Here is a 23,007-nt window from a genome sequence, read left to right on the forward strand (position 1 = left end):
ACTACTTGTGGTTTTAAATTTTAAAATGCCCTGCACCACTATATAAAAACGTATAAGATTAACGCATAACTCAATACTATAAATGTATATTTATACCATAATATAGTATTTCAATGAAAACCATTGCGAATTAAACAGATTTGGCTTTAATTCCAAAAATAATCTCAGTGGATGTAGGCCTATTTGACAAAGTATTAGCCAAATACTTATCAAGCAATATTACGAATGGAAGCGGATTTTGAATATAAATAATTAACTTTAAACCTCACAGTGAGAATTAAAAGTACTTATACCATTAATAGAAACAAGTTTTATTGAACTATACTACATGGTAAACTCAGACATCAACTCTCTTGTTCGTCTGACGTTCGTCTCTATGCTCTCATCTCTTGGATGATCTAACCCTTTAAGTCGGTATTATATAACCGATTATAATCTAGGAATGTAAAATTCATTAGTGACCAGTGACATCAATATAGTGTCACACTTATGGTCACTCTCGGCCTTAGTTTCATTGCCGATCTTGTAGGTCCAAATATAAAGTTTCATCTTCACCTAATGGAACAGGAGAGAGTATTCGCACTAGAATCTAATCTCTATGTTTCTACTGTCACAAAAAGTTGCTACATAGATAGAAGAGTTGATACATTGAAAATTTACCTGAGTTACGATAAAACATTCTTAACTCATTTACTGTTAGCATAAAATTTAAAATACGTAAAAAAAATTATGGTTGCCTGTAAAGTCGGTTTTACGGGCGAAGATTTTACGTGACAACGTCTTTTTCTCGGTAGAATATTTATTGATATGAATATTATTAAATTGTACAATAGGAACAAGGAATTGAATGAAAATAAGAATTGCACAAATTTTAACTATAGAAATATATTTTGTTTACTAAAACATTGTACATAATTTGAAATTAATTAAAATTTGTTATTGTAAATGGTAAAGTTGAATAAAACATTTACTAAAATTGGAATTTGAAATTCTTGCTAAACACAGTTAAATTCTAATTCCGCGCGTGGTGATTGGTCGGTTTAGTTCGTTTGTTTGGTCGCACTGTTATGACAGGTTAGAGGTTATAATTTGTTATTTTAAATGTTTGACTAGCAATACGCGCTGTTTCTTCTCAATCGACTGAATTACGATTGATTGCAGAGTGATTTAAACTAATAATTTACTTAACACTATCAACATTTGTCAATAGTATGACATAACCTATAAACTCAGTTTCTCAACTTTTGTGTCAATCTAACAATTAATCAATCAATCATAGTTTACGATGATGAAATATCAGTGTACAATTATTTACCTTTATTGTTGTAGTTGTTGTAAATGACGAATCTAAGCACTCCACATTTTCACGAATAAACATAGTTATCTGCTTTATCCCGTGCGGCGGACCCACAGTTATCTGCTTTATCCCGTGCGGATCCCGTGCGGCGGACCCACTGGACGGGCATCGTAACGTTACCGGGCGTTACACTTTTTCATGAGTGACTCCGAGCCGCAACCTAATTTAAGACGTTGTCACGTCAATATGCATATACTAAATACAATACAATTTTATATGTATTATGGTTTTAGACTAACAATTTTGATGCTGCTGTAAATAGTCTAAAAAGTATGTGCGCTCTGACCAAAATCTCTAATGTGATCCAGTTGAGAAGTAAATCGGTTTATTTTATGTTAGAAGTGAGATAGAAGACAATTGTGTAATGAGCTGCGAGTTGACCAATATGACTTCTGTAGACACTCATCTCGTACAAACACACTTTTAATAGCAATTCTTGACATATCTACTATCTTAATTGTGTGTTATGACAACGCAATAATGCTTTTGGAGGGAACACTCAGATTCAATTTTTAATTTATAAACACTTCAGAATAAAAAGAAACTTAAAAGTTATTATTCCAACTTAGTCATTACGGGATAGAACTTAAAAAAAAATATCTAAGGCAATTCTTTGTATTATTACTGTTTGGCCTCTTTAAGGCATTCAGCGGTGTTGAATTATTTGAATTCGTTACAACTGTTATTTATTATTTACAATCTATTCAATAAAATATGAACAATAATTAAATGTGATACATTAATAAAATAATAGTTTATTTACATATAAAGAACTTAAACGAGTCAAGAGATTAAACAATATCCATGTAATTTTGAGTAACATTTCTGGTTAAAAAGTCTATAAAGTCTAATTTTATTTCCAACAGTTACTCAAAAAGTAGATACTCTTATTGATAAATAACTGAAATTATTGTTATCCATAGGCTTCAGCAAGCTTCTTCCACGGGTATTAATTAATTAAGCTAGGACCGCAAAATACATGTTTTGCATTGAAGTCTCCATCTGCCGGCTAGTACCTATTTGATGAGCTTGCTTGCCATAAGTTTCTCATAAAGAAACCGCATCAATGATTTCTGTCACACTGGTATTTCCATTAGAGGAATCCTGTTTTTAGATGTAACATCAGTATAATCCTTGATTATATATATATCCTTCAAAGGATCTATAAGCAAGGGTATGATGTAGAAGCTGTGTTTCGATTGAAGCAGGAGACTCAATACTTCCAGCAGTTTGCCCTATTTTTTCGGGTTCGATGTCGTTTTTGATAGACGAGACAGCAGTCTAAGTGGTGAAACAGATTTCTTTTTATTTCTCTATACACAGAACAACCTTTATAATTAGCAAAATGCGCCGTACCCTAACACACATGTAAGAGGAGCGTTTGTAGATTTTTGCAAGAACTCGTATCATAATTTAAATTGCATTGAACACATCGCCTAGAATACCGGCATTAGGATATTGCTTGTCCATATCTCTGACAACACCTTGTATTATCAAACACCTTGTATTATCAAACAGTTCTCTTTCAATGTCAAAGCCAGATGTCATCGTACCGATTGCAAGGTCTAAAACCCGCATTCCGTTTTTCTATTGTAAATATTTTTGAACTATTTTGGATTTATGTTAGAAATTTACAGATGTTAGAAATTTTATATAATCTTACAGCTATGTTAAAGTAGCTCAGATATAATTTGTACGACTTATCTGGAATACTTAGAGACGGTTTATTCCTAGTTCTTGCCGTATTTGAATTGTAAATCATCCTTTTTTGTTTTAGTGAAGAAACAATAGTGAAATGTGTGTTTCACCAAAGCAAAGAACACATTTTTTATTTATACTTTTCAAAAAGTACACTGAAAGAAACATTTTTAGATGTTTCTAGTGATTTTGTAATGCTTACTACCAATTTTTATTCTGGGAAACATGTTGATTTCCTTTGTTAGTGTGGAACTGCCAGTCTAAAATGTTGGTTCCAAAATAACTTTTTCACGTTGGTGCCCTGAAACAGGTTTATTTCTATTCTTAACACTTTTAAAAATGTCTGCAAGATTCTCCGTCCTGTCTTCATTTTAATTTTCATTATACATCCTTTTACATAAGCTCAACAATTTATACTCTATCTTTGGCTGAATCAAAGACTTTGAAATCACAAGTCTTTTAGTTATAGACTACTCTTTGTGAAATAATAGGCTACGTTCTGTCGTTTTCTCGACAACGTGGTGTTGTCAAAGTTGGGGTTTGGGAGGAGATGAATTATTTTCTTTGAAGACTACTAGTGATCAAAATATTTTAGCTATACTGTGTTAAAATAATACTACCAAAATGCCGCTGTACAATTTCAAGAAAATTGCTGTTGTCCCTACTTCAAAGGTAAGCTCATATTTTGGTGTTTTATGTGCACACCTAACCTAAATTGGTGTAACTAACTCTACTTTCTGTAACAGTAGAACTCCAATTACCTGGATTAATTAAAACCAGACCCGATCCAGATAATTGGATGTTTTTCGATAAAAGGCTATTTTTAGAAACAATGTAAACAAAACATAATGGAGAAGTTTGTTACTTATTTTGAAAAATCAATATCAATGACATTGATATTACATAGTATTGACAAATAATATTAATTCACAGTGTAATACATTATTTTTAACATGTTCACAATGAATGTACCTCATTGGGTACATGCGAACTTTCAAAACTGCCATCTTGTACACACTAGGCTTTCGTAAAGCACAATGTGCGCCCGATTAGGTACACATTGCTATGAATCTCATTTTTGCATTTCTATTGTTTGCCTGTCTCTGTGATTGTTAAATTTGATCCCGCACTTAAATAAATACCTTCGACTATCGTGTACCCCATCAGGAGTGTAATTGCATAAACTAGAGTTCCTCTACCTATTTGGCATAAATATGAAAACACAACAAATACAACCAGCCCATTTGTTTTATGTTCTTCAGGTGTATACATAAACTTCAGCCCAAATGGAAACATAATTGGAACTGGTTTATAACATTTATTTCCGTGTTAAATATTTGCATATTTATTTTGTTTAGTGAAAAGATAAAAATAATTTTGTTAGGCTATGCTCTTTCCAATAAAATCAACCACATCTACCTATGATAATACTTCTCGAATTTAACTATTTGGCGAATAAAGTTTATTTTCATTGAAGTTGCATGGTTCTGCAATGATTGTAGCTTCTCTTAAAATATTTACAAATCTGATTGTATAATTTGTGTATACATATAACGTTTAAGATTGTATACAGTAAAAAAACTTTATTATAGAATATTACCTACATAGGCCTATTTTTATATATATTTTTTAGTTTATACATAATTTTATTATATGAAATTCATTTGCAAATACAGTGATTGTAGATTGAAAATATCATTTGGAAAATTACATTTTATGCTGGCTACATCAGACCTTGCTGATGGTAGGGTTTGCTACGAAGAAGATATTGCGTTAAGTTGAAAAGTTCTTAAATCTTTTTATGAAACCAATCAATTCAATAGTAACTTCATAACATGCGTTGGTAACTCTAAAAATATCATAATATTTTATGGTTAATTTCCATAGTTTGTTCTTAGTTAAAAAATATGTTTATTTTGTGTTAGTTTTTTTGTTGTTTTATTTAAGCCTAATTTAAAAATGTTCTAATTTTATTTTATTCTAATTAATATATATTATTATTGTATTATCATCCGGTTCTGAACTGCCTCTAGTTCAGACTCTAATTCTTCGCAAAGTTGGTTTAAATCTATTGCAAAATTTTTACCTAAGTAGCCTAACACATTTAAGCCCGGGAATGCTACAGTGACATAATGCACATGATTTCACAAACATGGAATTTTTAGGTCTCCAAATTCTATTCTTTTTAATAATATATCATAGGCTAGTTATTAGTATGAAAGAGGTTTCAACCTTATGCTTTTTACCAATATTTTAGAGTACAGTACATGTAAAGTTAGTATGCTGTCAGCTTTTCTAGACAGCTGACTTCAATTTCTGGCTTTTAGAGAGATGTTGCGCTCAGTGTGGGAGATTGCTGCATTGGTGTGTTTGTGCTATGTTCTAGACGTATACCATTTTCATCCAATAGTAATAATACAATTTATCCTAAAAATACAATACCTACACATAATTATTGTATCACTATCATCCTATATTTAACCTAGTTATTCACTTTAACAATAATACACTCAAGACATGTTACTCCATTTATACATCTTTTACGCAATTACAGGACCAACTCTCAATTTTTGTCGGTAGCCAATGAGGTTTTAGTTATATTAATTATATTAAAATGCTTTTCACATCAGTAGGTTTCAACTGAGATCTGATTTTGTTTCCCCCATTTAGTTGTTTGATAGTTTTTGGAATTCTGTTTATTAATCTAACTTGAGAAGGCACATTTTTACATGTGTTGGTCCTGTGTTGTTGGACATGAAAATTGTTCCTGCCTCTCGTTTTGTATCGATGAATATTTACACTTCGAACTGAGACGCACCCTAATACAAAGTATAGGATTGCCAGAAGATTATTTAGACCATAATGAGCAGTGTTCAGGACCTTAGTTAAACAATATCCAGTCAAGCCACAAAGGGCAAAAATACCTGAGGCAATCCTGGCACACATATGATCCATGTGATCATCCCAGTTTAACACTATCTAGGTGAATTCCTAGGAATTTCATTAAACCCATTCTTCAAACAGGAAATCATCCACAAAACTAAAGGTCTAGATTCAAAATCGAATTGCCACAATGCAAACTTCATAATATTTGTTTTCAAAAATTCAATACCACAATTCAACTCAGAAAATGTCAATACTTCCATGTTTTGATAGGTCTAAGCTTTGAAGCAGAGTGGAATTATCCACTTACTGAACGACCTCTGCATTCTGGATCGATTGATTCAAATCATTTATATGAATCAGAAAAAGAATGGGTCCAAGGATAGATTCCTGTGGGACCTTATAGGTATTCTTTCCTTTCGAGGATAAGATATCTGAGATCTTCACTCACAGTTCTCGTTTATCAGATATGACCTGAGTCATTTTAAGGGCAGACATCTTACACCACATCCTTCTAACTTGTGCAGCAGTGTTTCATAGTGCACACAGTCAAAAGCTTTTGGGAGGTTTAGTACACTGAGCAAATGTTCATGACTCTCCAGTCCATCTACAACATGTTCTGTATAGTCTGTTACAGCGTCAACTTATAAATTTAATTTATTAACTTAGTGAAGTGCCTGTATTGTTACATTTAACCCTCTCAGTGTCAGCTCAACCCTCTATCCTTTTATATTCCACACAAGTTCATGTATTTCTAAACATATTCACTGTGGCATGGGATGACTCCTAATACATTTTTAATTAAGAACCCTACCGGATTTCACCAATTTAATTTGGGATTGAAGTGGATAGATCTATATCTTAATTATTATAATAAAGAATATTATTATGTATTAGTCTCGGATTTCTTGTGCTGCACATGAATTATTTTGTTTACGCACTTATTTCTCGTGTGTGACACTAGTCACCCATGACTCAGGTTTTCCTTGTTCGTGCTGATTCCTGCTGTCATTGTAGATCTTTTTTTCATGTTTTGGAGCTTTAATAATAATTTAATATTGATCTAATTGAATACAAACTGTCTGAAGCATGAGCAGTTATAAAGTAAACACTGTAGACAGTGGTGCTCATATAACTGTAGTTCTGCCAATTTCATGTAGAGTGCTCTAGCACTGACATGCACTAAACTATCAGATGCCAAAATTCACCATCTCCATGAGTCACCAGTGACTCATACCGCACAGTATAATACATAATGTCGCTATATGAGAAAGATTATTAAATTTTAAAATAAATAAATGTATAGTGTTAATTTTATATGATGAAACACCAATTTCTTATGTCTCATTGTGTGTTTTATTTTGTTTTTGTTTTTTCGATAACCCTTGTTTTTTGAAAATTTGATCATTGTTCCAAATTAGATCTAGTATGTGGAATTCTACTGAAATATACTACAATGTTTCATTCAATTTTACTGACTTCATTGAGTATTTTATGAGTAATATAATCATAGCATTCTTTATTGTACCAAGAGGTATTGTATTTGTTAGACAATCAGAAACTGAAACTCCGATTGAACATATGAATTAAAATTATTGCTCTGTCCCTGAGCAAAATATAAACAATTGAGAATGTATTTATTTTGTACCTTGGATTAACAACTTGAATAGTCTATGGTAAAGTAGATTGTGTAATATTTCTGTTAATTTACTCTAAAATATTCATAGACAATAACGTGTAAAATGTATTTTTCAATTAAGTGAATAATGTTTGATGTTCCTATATTTTCTTTCAGGACTTCATCAACATAATATTGTCAAAGACTCAGAGGAAAACTCCTACAGTTATTCACAAAAACTACAAAATATCACGCATACGTTCATTTTATATGCGTAAAATTAAGTTTACTCAACAAAACTTTCATGATCGTCTTTCACAAATCATCCAGGATTTTCCTAAGTTGGATGTAAGTATAGTATTTCATTTTAATTGTGGTAGACTTTATATTAGTTTATACTATCCAATGTTATTTGTGCTATGATTAAATTGGAGTGGTAAGTAATGCCTTCTAACTTTTTTTTCTTTGATAAGTTTGTTAAGTAAAAAAATATGAATTTGACAGAATTCTCCAATATTTTTGAATTTTTTGGCGTAGCAACTCTTTGTGTTCAAAGGTGGAAGCACTGCATCGGTTTGCAGAATTTCTAACATTGATGTTTGTATTAGATTAGATAGCCTTCTGTAAATGAATTCTTGCATGTGGAAAGTAAAACCAATGGTGATGCAACAGTGGATATCCACTGTGTTAGACGATAGCTTCATGGTTGCAATGAAGTTGAAGATAAAACACTATCGGATGAAATAGCAGAACGGCAGGCTGGTGACTACAATTATTCCATGCAACATTCAGCGAGTTGACATCAATTGGGTTGACTATTGGAGTTGAACGCCATATTTGGTAGTTTGGACAAGGGTGGTGAATTTCCCCAGGAAGACCTGATCGGTTGTTTTCGGCGGTTTGTAGAACTGCTGAAACCGTAGACTGGTCGGCCTCATGGTGTGTTTCCAGGGTGCGCAGAAGGCCATTGAGTCTTAAGTGCATGGCAATAGGCCACCCCATAGAAGAAGAAGAAGAAGATAGTAGAGACAGCTCTGACGGTTGAGACATCCACTGTTGTATCAATGCATACTTTATTACCCTTTTTGGAATGCAAATAATTAATAATTGTTTATCTTATTATGCCAAACATAAGTTGTAACCATTTATATTAAATTAAACTAAATATAGTAATAAATGTTTCTGATTGAGATATTTGATTTTTTTTACTAATTTTAACAGTAATCTTAGATGAATTCATTTTTGTATTATCCTCCTATACGTCTGAAAATAATTGTCCTAATATATTTCCATTCATACATTTTTAATTAATAGCCTAATAAAATGTGTTTTAGAATATTCATCCATTTTATGCTGACCTGATGAATGTTCTGTATGACAAAGACCACTACAAGCTTGGGCTGGGACAGCTTAATCAAGCAAGACATCTCATTGACAAGTAAGTAGCAAAACTGTTGTTATCTTGAATTTTCTGTGTTTACAAATTTTTGTTTTAGTTAAACTTTTTATACCTTCAGTGATTACATATGGTCGGCCTGAACATTGTTATGGTCACTCAGGAACGCTGGTAATGAATGTCTGTAATTGCATGTTTCTTGCATTCAAAATGCAAGAAATTACAACTCATAGCAACCTTAGTAATAATGCAAAATTTTTAGGAATCTTTATTGACGGAAATTTAAATTGTGGTGCTCATATTGATTATCTTTCAACTTAGTTGTCTAGAGTAATTTATCTTCTCAGACTGCATACATTCTGTGTTCATACCAACTATGTGAGAATGACTTATTTGCCTTTTTTCAATCCATTATAAGATATGGAATTGTAATGTGAGGCTATACAAGTTAGGTTAACCCGATGACTGGTAATCCTGCAGCAAATTCAGGAGCTCACTACATGCCACCTGCAGTAATCTTGATAGCCATGCAGGAAGTGCTATTTGATCCAGCGGAATCGATAAACACTCAAGAAGTTTTTGTTCCCATTAGATCGTAGTTGTCTCTATTTCACTTTAGATTCACTCTTACAGAGAAAAAAACTCACCAGTCAAAGGGTTAGTAACATAATCATCCTTTAAAAAGTTTATAAAAATAATAACTTAAGTCACAGCCACTAGAACATTGTAAACCTCTTTATTATTTGCTAAATTCAGACCAAAATATATCTATCTCTTTGATCTGATTAAATATATTTTCGAAAGCTTAATGCAATTTATAAAGCTTAGTTAGTGGAATTACACTTCCACAATACCAGAAATATGAATGCAGCACTGAGGTTATACAGCCACTGTTTACCCTTTGTGCTGAAGTACAATTAAAAGATATTTGAAAGTTAATATCACTTATATCTACTAGAGAACCCATTTTCTTTGGCGGATAAACTATATTATTTTTATTCCCTCAATACAATCTATATGCATCAGAGCTTGTGTTTATATTTTCAACTGACTTCACTTTGTCAATGATCTGTAATTTTATGTCAGTAAACGTTTTTTTATTGTTAATATGATCATAAATTATGTGCAGCACATATTCTCCAACACAACCTGTTTTGCTTAGTACATTTATTGGAATTAAATGTTTCAGTGTGGCCAAGGAGTATCTTCGTCTTCTAAAGTTTGGAGATTCCTTATACAGATGCAAGCAGTTAAAGAGAGCAGCTTTGGGAAGGTGTGTACATATATTTTTATAATACTGTGTTTAAATATATGAGTTAAACACTTTAACTGATGGTCACTAACATTTGATACCCATTGTTTAAGATGTCACTCACTATCCCAGAGATTAAATCAAAATTTAAATTTATATCCCTATTTAAAGATTTCTAATGTTGTATTAGTTCTGAATTCATCTGCAATATAGAAATAAATAAACACCATACTTAAAAAAAGAAGAAAAATGTTTTAACAATCCCTTTGTAAGATAGGCTTACAATCAAATCTCTTATTAAAAAAAAAAAAAAAAAAATCCGTTATACTAGTAATGCGATTTGTTCAAGGTAGGAGGAGGAGGAGGATCAAGGATCAGAAACACCAGCTTGTATTACTGTAAAACAGCTTGGTATCTTCTGCAAGTTCTTGTCTTATCTCTTTCCTTATATGATTTGTGTTATATTTCCAATTCCTGGAATTTATATTACTTATTCATATGTTGATTACAATACAGATAAACTAGAAAATGTTTGTTGAAAACATTGGTATCTCATTATGTTTTGTTTGACAAGAAAGTTTTTAGAGAAATTTGTCCTAAAAGAAGAGACTGTGCTTTCGATCTTATAAAGAAGAAAGAAAAACAAAAGAGCTTTATTTTTATACATTCAAATTTTTGTTTCTATATTAATATTTGAAGTGAATAAAAAGTAGTTGCTTCTAATGTTTTACTATTTAAGCTATAACTAGGTTTGAAGAAAATACAAAGTAGTAGTAACTACTCCCTAGTTGTACACTACCCCTAAATTTCTCTGGATGGGGCTAGGTACAACTAGAAATTGAAGTGAATAAAGAGTAGTTGCTATTTCTTCAGTTCAGTTGTATCTTGTAAGTTTTAACCCTTAGCTAATTACACACAACTAACTTTTCCAGGCACTTGTTATTTTGTACCGGATTGTCTGTTTATGTACTGTACTAAAATAGTTGTATTTTTAATATGTTTTGTAAAAAAGCTGAATTAAGTTTTCTGTCTTTAATCCTTATGTTGATCTTTTTAGAATGGCCACAATAATGAAACGCCAAGCGTCAAATCTTGAATACCTGGAGCAAGTGAGGCAACATCTTGCACGTCTTCCATCAATCGATCCGTACACCAGAACCATCATCATCTGTGGATTTCCCAATGTCGGCAAGTCAAGCTTCATCAACAAGGTATTTCATGGAAGTTATAGAAATACGAAAGAAGCTATGGTATTCATTATAGATGTTGTACATAATTAAAATAAGACTAATACTTAAACTTTATTTTAACTTTTGCGTGTGTGCTCAGATAACCAGGGCAGATGTGGAAGTGCAGCCTTACGCCTTCACTACGAAATCTCTGTATGTGGGCCACACAGACTACAAGTACTTGCGTTGGCAAGTGATTGACACTCCAGGAATCCTGGACCACCCACTGGAGGAGCGGAACGTGATCGAGATGCAGGCAGTGACAGCCCTCGCCCATCTGCGAGCTGCAGTCTTGTACTTCCTGGATGTCTCTGAGCAGTGCGGTCATTCACTTGAAGAGCAGGTCTCCCTCTATAACAGCATCAAGCCCCTCTTCGCAAACAAGGTATACAACTTGTAGCGAATCTTGTAAAGAACTTGTAAAGAATCTTGCACACTTTTCCACGGATATCAGGTTAATTTTTCCCTGATCTATTTTTCATGAGAAATATTACATATTCCCAGCCACCATTATACTAATATGTGTTTATTCTAATAATTCCAAGTTAAACTGGATGGAATTTTTTTATTGTCTCCTTTTTTTAATTTTGTTATGTAATCTTGTGATTTGTTTTAACTTTTACTATATTTCGAGTTGAGTAGTCATCCTAATGTGTTTAATTCTCCTGTTTCAGCCATTGATGGTTGTGTGCAACAAAACAGATATCGTAAAAGTAGACGAGCTCCCAGAGCAGAAGAAAGAGTTGCTAAGGACCTTTGAGGAGGCTAAAGTGCCTGTGATGTCAATGAGCACTCTGACAGAGGATGGTGTTGCTGAAGTAAAAGAACAGGTAAAATTAAATTAATTTAAATATATTATTGTTTGAAATCATTTTATGTAGTAGATACAGTTTTATTTCATTAACAATTTCCATTCTAAAATATTTGCTACAGAAAAACAAAAAATTACTTACACATTCATTTCAAAATTTGATTTCTTTTTATAATGAGTGTTGTATTAATTGTCATGAACATACATGAAGTGTTTTTTGTAAATAAAAGATACACATGAAATAAACATTGAAAGTGAAAGTCAGTGAGTAGCAACAACTCTCAATTACAACTCTCAATTCTTGCCCATTTTGTCCCAGTCTGATAGAAATATAGACTGAAAATCCATCAAGGTACCTTCCTATTTATCCAGTTTCTACTTACTGGTGGCCAGCCAAGGCTGCTGAGACAAAAATAATGAGCTTCTTGACATCAATGAATTGCTTCCTCAGATCCGTTACATCACTGATATAGGCCTTAACCCTAAATTGCAAACAGCAACTCCTCATTAGAGAGTTAAGCTGGCGCTAACATGTTTGCCATTACCTTACACAGTTAGTACCAAAATTAACATTATAAAATGTCATAAAAACAAATATTTTTATCAACTTTTACTGTCGGAATATCTTTACTAATTTGTCTTGGGAAGTAATCAGTACAACCAATAAACCTCATCTTCGAACACCACAACGTGGACTCTAGACAAGTTTTTTCTTTATAAAAAAACAGTGTAGGTATGACTAGTGATAGGTCAAAATTCACGTACCTGCTACCTTTTCACACAATTTTTAAATAACAGTTATCGCTAATTGTTACTGTATGAAAGTAGCAGGTAAGAAATCACAATAGTATAGGAGAAGGAAGAGTTACAGTCGCTGCCAGTAGGTAGCAGTTACCGGGCTAAGTGTTATAAACAAATTACCTACTTGTGTTTATTCTGGAAAACCCAAATAACTAAAATGAGATATAAATCCTGCAAATCGTGACTGTGTCTTTATCGCTATTAGTACCTGAACTTAATTAGCATGTTTAAAATCACGGTAGCAGACGTTATTTCATCTGTTCCCTCAGAGCCAATAGGACATTAGTTATATACATTCGTTACTACCATGCCATAAGTTTTATTTCTTCTATCACTATTTCTAGAATTTCTCTTGTATAGTTACAAAATTATCTCAATTTCATTAATGTTATTCTTATGATTTTCCAGGCATGCGAAACTCTGCTAGCATTCAGAGTTGAAAACAAAGCATTGGGCAAAAAACTTGATCCTGTTTTGAACAGGTTACGTGTTGCCTATCCAAAGCAGAGGGACAACAAAGAAAGACCTCCATGCATACCTGGTAATTAATTTATCTGTCTAATTATCATAGTAGTGTACATAATATTATACTTAAATCCAGATTATCCAGGATAATTAATACAGGAAAGATGACAGCAATTAGCATTAAACCTCAGATAATCCACCATCATGTGGAAATGCTTGTAAAGATAACACAAGTCACTGTTAATAAACAGTAATATAAATTAAGCTATAAATATAATTGTATTTGTTGTATAGCTGTTGTAGTGCATCATAATTATACTTCTAAATTAAGCCTCAAACACCAACTAATTTCTATCTATGGTCCTACTATGTGGGTATTTTGCATTCAATATATGTAGTAATCTATTACTAATACTATTAGTAGCCTGATAGTATATTCAAAATTAATTACTAAATAAAATGTATCTCACTTTGAAAATACGTTTTCATTGTTCAGTATGTCTCTTGACTGTCCGATATATATATATCTACACAACCCAGTTATTTATTTAAATGAAATATGTCAGTGAAATAAAAGATAATATCAATCATAATGAGAGAGTTCAAATATCAGCTAATCTATATATATATATAAAAATGAATGTTTGTCCTTTATGGAATCGTACACTATTTGACCGATCATTATGAAAATTTGAATGTATATGATCTTTTCGACGGAGAAGGTTTATATGCTATACTCATTTATAAAACTCACCACGAGGTGGCGCTGCAAAATATAAAAGTTTTCAAAGCGCCTACACATTATAAACTGCAATTACGAGACAGTTACGTATATTAATTTGCCAAAGACTATTTGAAGGCACTAAGTTAGAATATATGTTTGTCTTTATGATAAATATATGGTTGAACTTAAAGCTTGACTGTCAGACCGCTTTGTAATAAAATACATGTGTACTTGTATAATGGCTATATAATAAGCATACACAGATTTTCTTGATTGTGACAACATGGCAAACTCTACATCGGTGTTAGAAATATAATGCACTTGAATCAGAAGTGCAAATACGTGGCCAAGGCTTACGTAAAGCGTGCGAAGCCGCGGGAAACAGCTAGTGATAAATATAATTCTATGATTTCTAGTTCATATAAAAGTTCAATTCAAACTAAAGCTGCTAACCAATTACTCAAATAATGTCCATTTTGATTGAAACAGTATACATACATCAGCCTACACATATATTACTGTACTAAATATGTAAGAATGCTTTAAAGCACTAACGGTAAAACAAAATCTTAATGTAATTAATAATTGGTACCAAATATTCAGAAATACTTCCTTTGAACAATAAAAGAATATGAAAATGGCATTAAAATAAGTTTCTTTATATGTTATTAGTAAAATACATTATTTACAGAAAGTGTGATAGTGAAGAAGCAGACACAGCAGAGCAGGAAACGCAAGTTGGAGCGTGACATTGAGGAGGAACTTGGCGACGACTATGTGCTTGATCTCAAAAAGAACTATGATATCCCTGAGAAATATAAGTATGACATTATACCAGAGATATGGGAAGGACACAACATTGCAGATTATATTGATCCAGAAATTTTCAAGGTCAGTAAAATTATTTATTTTAATATTTAGTACATTGCGGTTTTATAACAAAATTTACATAACAATATTAATTTTAAACTCGTCACATTAACAAGTGCAGGGGAGGAGAGTATTACCTTCAATTGCAATAATATAATAGATACTCAAGTTGTTAAAACAGCATGAAAATGGTCTTATTCAGTTTTGTAATATTTCTAACCTCCAGAACTGCTTGTAGAATACAAAAGTGTTTACATGTTTCTCAGTTAATAGAGTTCTTATTTACAATATTTAAATACAAGTTTTATCTTGTAAGTGAGCCATTATGGACTCTTTCCGGACGAAACATGGATCTAGCCCATTCTGCTATAATTCCGTTAACGGATGAAATTCTGGCACTTCCTTGGCTGATGTACCACGTTGTATTTTGCAGTATGATGTAGGTTTAGCAGGTTCCACTGGCTTTGTATTGTATCTCTTTTAACTTCAAGGTGTTGCTAGAAAATAACCGGATTAGTATTGGCGGAGATACAGAACGAATGCAAGAGAGTTGAATATCGTACAGACGGTCACGTGACTCCCCCACCCACCCCTCCTCAGGTTTCATCTGGCTCCTATACTTATTCTCTATTGAAGTCTGCTGATTTTCCTCTCAACTAGTATCAATCCCTGGGTTTCAGCCCTATTAATTCAAACCTATTTTGCTCCTTAGTTACTTTAAAGTATTCGTCCAAGCAAACTTGGATGAAATATTATCAACTGAAGAAAATTGATTTTAGGGATGTTTACATTTCTTACCTTTGGTGGAACGTCTTACTCATCTAAAATGAAGGAATTGGAATAGGCAATCCTTTTGCCTTATAACATGAAAGAGATTTTTTTGACATCCTAATCGGTTATGGTTAAGCTATTTTCATCATCAGACGAGCATCCTCACTGCTTGTGGTTGTTCTAAAAGTTTCTAGGGTCGGAAAGATTTTAAAGACATTTTAAAGGAGGCACAATTTTGTGATTTTAGCTCATAAAATCAATTTCACTAGGGGCATATTTATCCATAATGTAGTAATCTCAGTTTTAGATAACAATACCACCTACCAAAAGCATGTTTTCAATAACAGTCCTTGTTGAAATTGACCAAGTCTTATCTGAAATAGGCTTGGTCCCATTAACTTCTGATAATTAAGTCCCTAGTGTATTCTAACTATTGATATTTAAGAAATAAACCAATTTATAAAATAAGTATTAACCATAAAGACTAAGAAATTGTTCCCAAGCCTTTATTATGATCAAATATAAAGACAATCTACAAATTTTACAGAAACTCGCAGATCTTGAACATGAAGAAGCACTGCGGGAAGAAGCTGGAATGTATGCTGTACCTAAAATAGAGATGGATGAAACAATGCAAGAAATACGCGAGCTGGCTCAGAAAATCAGGGATAAGAAGACAATCATGAAACAAGAAGCTAGGTTGGTGAAACACTCAACGAAACCACATACACCACGAACAGCAACTGCCAAGGTCAGGGAGAGGAGCGTGAACAGGTTGGAGAAACAGATGTCTCAACTGGGTGTTGACTTGGAGTCAAATGAAGAGGTATTATTGTCTTATCATTATTATTTCACACAATAATTATGTAAAACAGATTAGTGAAACTAAGATTATTTTGTATTTAAGTTAATTGGTTTGATGATAATTTAAAACTTTTTTCAGGCACATTACAAGAGAACTAGAGGACGCTCAAAATCATTGTCAAGGCCTCCAAACAAGAAGATGAGGATGGAATCAGAACCCAGAGCCAGGAGCATGTCCCGGCCTCCCAGAGATCTGTCTGGAGTCAAGGATCCTGCCGTAAGTGTGATTATTTTCTTATTCTTAAGTTTGTTTTTTAATGTTTCACTAATGATGATTAAAAAAGAATGATTATTTATTTTTAAGAATCATATAACAATCAGGTAGATTTTATTGTGTCATAAATTAATTTTTTTTATGTAAATACAATGTTCAACCAGTGACTTGTTTAATTTGTTTTAAATTTTTTTACACATTTTGAAATACAATATTATATATATAATACTGTATATATATATATATATATATAATTTATTTCAATAAACATTGAATCGCAAAAAGTACTTGCTCCGCCGGGACTTAAACCCGGATCTCTCACTTGCCGGGTGAATGTGCTACCATTATACCACAGAGCCCTCACTTTTTACGATTCAATTATTTTGTATTTTGGCCGTTTCTTTCACATATAACCAAACTAACATATGATAGGAAGACCAAATACCTGTCAATAATATAATATAATATATATATATTATATATTAGTATTATATATGAACTAATTAAATATAAGTAACAAAATGTTTAACTATTTGGGATTGGCATTAAATTTACATGATTGGACTATCATATCTATCGCCTGGCCACGACAGTTATTGATTTTGTAACCACGTCCTGTCTGTCAGCTGTACAGGCCACACCTAGTAGTCCTCATAGTTTTGTTAGTCAGTTCGTCAGGCCACCGTGTATGGCCCACAATGTTGGGCAATTATTAAACCTAATGTAAGTAACTATAAGACAAAAGTGGGTACAGCTTGAGGTTAGATAAATTGGGTTTATTTTTTAGTGATCTCCCATGCCTAAAAGTCTTCTGTTAATTTCATTTACTTTTTTAAGGATTTCCTCCTCACAAATAATGTGAATATTAATTATCAAAGTAAGATTAACATAATTAGAATGTTTCAATCTATGCAATTTATTCCATTCCAGAACATTCTGAAACCCATAACTGAAATACATGCGTGTTAATATGCTTCATAGTGCTAAGCTTATGGTGTGGTGTGGTTGAATCGGACAACCACAGTAGGCCAATGTAGATGAGATCTGTGAGAGTATTTAATATTTTTCTAACTAACTTCAAAACATCACATTTTATTTCTATTGTTAAAGTGAAATGAATGTTGAACTGTAAAAATTCAATTGTGATAAATAACTATGTATATTTTTTGTTATTGCCTCTGACTTATAGTATAAATAATGACACATTTATCAAGTGATACTGAGGTTGAAAGGCTAACTGGCTGAGGACGTGTGTTTTTGGCATAGTCACAAAAGTGTTGATCATGTACGACCAACACATCTGACCAACAGTCTACATAATGGTTCTTGTATTAGAGGAAGTCTCTGAAACAGTAAGTTGGTAGTCAGCTGTAAATAAAAAGTGTCTAACCTCAAAATTGGGGAAAATACACAATGCTTTGCAAAAATGTATAATCAAGAGTATGAATAAGTAAATGGTGGTTTTTGATTCTTGTATGATTACATTTTATAAGTGAAATATAAATATTTATTTGTCATCTAAGTATTTTAAATTTGTTGCAGATGAGACAAAAGTTAAAGAAAGTTGCACACAAAGCAATTTCAAAGAAAGTGGGAAAGAAAGGTCTCAAGGGTGAAGCAGATAGATTTATTGGCACCAAAATGCCAAGGCATCTCTTCTCTGGCAAGCGCGGCGTGGGAAAAAGTGACAGAAGATAAAACTGGATTGCATGACATTTTTATGTTCTATGTAACCTATTCTGGAACTGTATATATTTCTAAAGAAAGAGTGTTGTTTTTTATTTCTCCCTTCTTTGATTACATTCTATAAATGAAATTGAAATATTTATTTGTCACCTAAGTATTTACAATTTAATTTTGCAGATGAGGCAAAAGTTAAAGGAAGTAGCACACAACCTCTTTATTGTATTGTTGTTTCTTCGTAAGTAATTATTCTCACCTGAGTATACTCGCTATAGTCAGTGTGATCATCGGTTTTCTGATTAATCTATTTACAGAAGTTTCTCAAAAATAAATATTGATATTAATAGGGTGTCTTTTGGTACCCTGTGGTTCAAGCTGTCAACTAATGTTGGGCAAGTGTAATTTTGAGAGTATTTTTGTTGTTGTTATTTTGTCAAGTATGCATTGTTTATTTTCATCGTTAAAGAAATATGAATAATTATGATCAATTTTAGCAGCCTCTAGTAAACGATCACATTGATACACAGATTAAGAGGTCAAGGAAAGAAATGTATTTCCACAGTGGGATATTGTAATCTGAAAGGTAATTCAGCCACAGAGTCTATCACTAAAAAAGGTGAGGGTGGCTTCAATAATTACATCAATAAAAATAAAAAAATAAACATTGTGATGAAAATATATTTCCTGCAGCTGTTTTACACGCCAGCTCTATTCACCTTTCACTTAGTGCAATGTCTGGAATCTGGAATTGTGTTCCTATGAAGAGATCCAAAAAGATCTGGTGACAAAGAAGCTCAAAATGAACTCTTTAAATTTTTTTTTTACTTCAATGACATCCAGGCTACAAAATATAATGTAATTGAGTTGAAGAGGTATTTCTCATTGTCTCATCAGGTTCACTACGATATTTTAGACACAATCTCTAAGTATGGTAGAACAACCGAGTTTTCTACACATAACGTTTCCATGGTGGGAAGGATTGAATCAATTTGAATATTGAGTTAGCTCCAGTTCACTCTTCTCTTAAAGCAGTGTCTACTTTCTAGAACTCTTGTTCTAGAAGGAGGTAGATTCCCAACATAATAAGTAACAATAACTTTATTCAAATAAATCAAGGTACTTGCACTACAGTACCTACACCTTTTTAAATTAATAACTTTACCTGGCTTTTGCAATGCCACTTTAGTTTAATACTATATCTCTAGGAAGTGATATTGGACTTGTGTGGAAGCAATCATTTTCCAGTATATTTTGGAATTCATTGTACAATTGGTACAGATGAATTTATGTCTGTGGAGACATCATGGACAAACTAGAAGAAACACTAAAATTGAGCACCAGTCACTGGTGTAAATATCTAAGTGATTCATGAAAGAATATATGAAGTGAAGAATATATAAGTAAATATGAAGTGAATACATGATTCTGATTTTAATCTAGATGAAACATCTTTTGAAACAATTTCAGAGTATATGATAAATTAACCCGTTCCTTCTAAGAAACAAGTAAATTCTCATACAGATAAACCAAGCATTTATGTCTAAATCATGGTGATCAAAGGAATGTGGAAAAGCAGTGGCATTGAGAAGACTTTGGGAAAATTATATATGCAAGAGATGTATCCTATTAAGTATAGTGAAATTTTTTGGAGGCTTTCATGGACAGCATTGTTCCAGCCAGCGTTCCGAAATGTAACCAATAGTGACTAACTTCATCAAAGAAAAAGGGGACCATTTAGTACGATGGAACTGTAAATTGTTCTTGCAAGTAAGAAGATATACCATCTTCACGTCGACAAGTGAAGATGGTATATAATTTTGTATGATGAAACAGATGCCCAAGAAAACAAAGAGGCTTCTCTTATAACCACATAACAGTATTTAGAAATCGGAAGGTGCCGTTTTCCAGGTAATATTTCCTTTCTTAAAACCAGATAGTGATACAATTTAACCCGAGTATCCTATCACGTTAATGTCCTACCTAGCTAAAATCTTGAACGGTCAGTTGTTAAAAACAGATTAGAATGGTTTGTGAGATATTCTAATTTGATCCCATTGACTGTTTGGTTTTCACAAAGACAGATGCCATCAGGACCTTTTAGTAACTTTATCCACAGTAATCAACATAGCTAAAAGTATGACTAATATTAGTAGTTGCATTCATACTACCAAAGTATGCGATATAACAATGTACACATTCCTATTCTTTTATAAAAATTGTATACTATGAATATTCCAGCTATTTTTACTAAATATTTGTCATTTTGGCTGACAGAAAGAATAGTTGTTCTCAAAGTGAGTGTATTGGAAATACAGGGGATTACATTTAGGGGTATACCGCAAGGCAGTGTAGTTAGCCCACTATTATTCCCTTCTTATTTTGCAAATATTAACCAGTTCGTGATTGAAGGATCAAGGTATCTTCAGTATGTAGATAATATTTTAATATATGCTTCTCACGGAGTAAATAGATGCGCGTGTGAAATACTATAACATAGTTTGAAAAATGTAAGTAGATATTACTCAGAGAAGCTAGGTTTAGCATATAACCCTAAAAGTAACCATATTCGTACCAGTAAGAATTAAGGCCGGGGCGGCAAATCACGAATTTGACGTTACCAACGTATTCTGCTCACCCTCCTGAACAAAAAATATATATAGTACTAGGGGGTGCAAATGACAAATAACATGATTTTAGGGGGTATATTGATAAGTGGTAAAGTTTCTAATGTTTTAATGTTCAGTTTGTGTGCTGTGTCTGGATAATCTGTTTACTTGAATATTATCTGCGGCCGGGACTGATAGCATACTGTCCGCATCTGACTTGTTTGCGAGCTTAAGGAATGCACCTGCCATTGGCTGAGGCTGTCGACCAGGTGTCACTTCCCGCACTACTACCCGGCCTAAAACTATTAGTTATTTGCCTTGTCACATTATAACGCCAGGAAATTGGTGTATTTAAGTAATTCTATATTTAGGGTATAATGACATTTTTTACATGAGCTATAACATTGTTTACTCTTATCCTAAAACTGTAAAGTTATTTAAATTATAAATTATTATTCAAACAATAGCAACATGAAGTTGTTTTACTTATTATCTTGAAAAATGTTGGGACTTGAAACCATACGTATTATAATAAAAAGTCCGTATATTTTTAAAAATATGACACTAACCACTATTAGTCTATTAGATGAACTCGTGTTTGTCACGACGCCAGGAACACCAGGACCACTCCAACATTTTCCAAAAGTTAAATTGTTGTCCACCCACGTCTCGTCTAGGTACACAATAACTTTACCCTCGTGTCTACACTTTTGTATCTTTCGCAAATAACGAGCACACCAGTTTACTATATCAGGCCGTTCTATTAAAACGTTCCTGATTTTTCCACATCTCTTCCACTTAAACCCCATGGTATGAAGTAAGCGTCGTAAAGTGTGTACTCCCCAAGGAAAGTTAATATTTTCTTTAATTGCTGTTAATAATTTATGTACCGTTGGCACTTTCTTTTGTACAATGTAAAAATCATTAATGGTATCACGAATCACTCTCTGGTCAAATTCATCGATGTGAAATTTTTTTTCCTCTGAATATGGTCTTTTTTCCCAGGAGTACTTAAGGCTTCATTACCGGCTTCGACACCTTCTTTCCTTATAGATGTTACACTTCGCACTGATATACCCGTGTAATTAGCTACCCGGATATTACTCTGCTTCAGTCTATGTTGGAGAGTACCCTATTTGATTCTTCATCACACTTTTGAATAACTCGCCTTTAATAACATCCCTTGCCTAACTGTGAATTGTCTGTCCCTTCTTGCGAACCGGAGCCATTTTGAAAAGCTAAAAACTCACAAATATACACTATATTAAATTAAACTTCCTTTCACCTAATGGATTTACACTATGTTATACATTAAAACGTAATAATACAAATTTGAGGTGCACTGGTGAAATCACAACTCTCTACTACAAGGTATTCGCGGGCGAATGTGCGGAGGTGACTAGTAGCGCCGTTGCCGGGACAACGGTGACGTATTGTCTGTGGAGGGGAGTCCTCACCCTCGCCCCCCTCACCCCGCGCGCGCAAACAAGTCAGATGCGGACAGTACCTGTTATCTGAGTTCTCCGGGGCATGGGTCAGTTCTACACAAGATATCGTGTTCAGTAGGTCGGATTGAGTGAGTGCGTTTACAATGATGAATCAACCATCCACTAGTTCAACCAACCCTAGTGAATTGTGTGTGTCGGAGTGTTTCGTAGGGCACGTAAAGAGTTTACGTTTTAACCGAAACGAAATTATCTCTTTTTTAATTGAACATGGAATTTTTAAAAATGAGTGTATTTGTTTGTCGTGCGGTCGAGTGGTG

General features: G+C 33.0%; 1 protein-coding gene across 1 annotated transcript; it reads left to right on the forward strand.

Moving 5' to 3' along the window:
* Window positions 1–3,543: 3,543 nt before the first annotated feature.
* LOC124362671 (nucleolar GTP-binding protein 1) lies at window positions 3,544–18,721 on the forward strand. The gene is made up of 12 exons (XM_046817369.1): window positions 3,544–3,727; window positions 7,734–7,904; window positions 8,891–8,994; window positions 10,142–10,225; window positions 11,262–11,415; window positions 11,534–11,818; window positions 12,108–12,263; window positions 13,454–13,586; window positions 14,926–15,125; window positions 16,423–16,701; window positions 16,819–16,956; window positions 18,496–18,721. Exons 1-12 carry the CDS (start codon window positions 3,680–3,682, stop codon window positions 18,649–18,651), a joined length of 1,908 nt encoding a protein of 635 aa, XP_046673325.1. The 5' UTR covers window positions 3,544–3,679; the 3' UTR covers window positions 18,652–18,721.
* The last annotated feature ends 4,286 nt before the right edge of the window (window positions 18,722–23,007 follow it).

This window comes from Homalodisca vitripennis, chromosome 5 (genome assembly GCF_021130785.1).
Source record: "Homalodisca vitripennis isolate AUS2020 chromosome 5, UT_GWSS_2.1, whole genome shotgun sequence".
Taxonomy (NCBI): Eukaryota; Metazoa; Arthropoda; class Insecta; order Hemiptera; family Cicadellidae; genus Homalodisca; species Homalodisca vitripennis.

What these genes read in the sequence shown, in the direction of transcription:
- LOC124362671 (XM_046817369.1), top strand. Translation starts at nt 3,680, where the DNA reads ATGCCGCTGTACAATTTCAAGAAAATTGCTGTTGTCCCTACTTCAAAG. An exon ending in AAGAGAGCAGCTTTGGGAAG is followed by an intron (nt 10,226 to 11,261) that starts GTGTGTACATAT and finishes TGATCTTTTTAG; the next exon opens with AATGGCCACAATAATGAAAC. An exon ending in AGTCAAGCTTCATCAACAAG is followed by an intron (nt 11,416 to 11,533) that starts GTATTTCATGGA and finishes GTGTGTGCTCAG; the next exon opens with ATAACCAGGGCAGATGTGGA.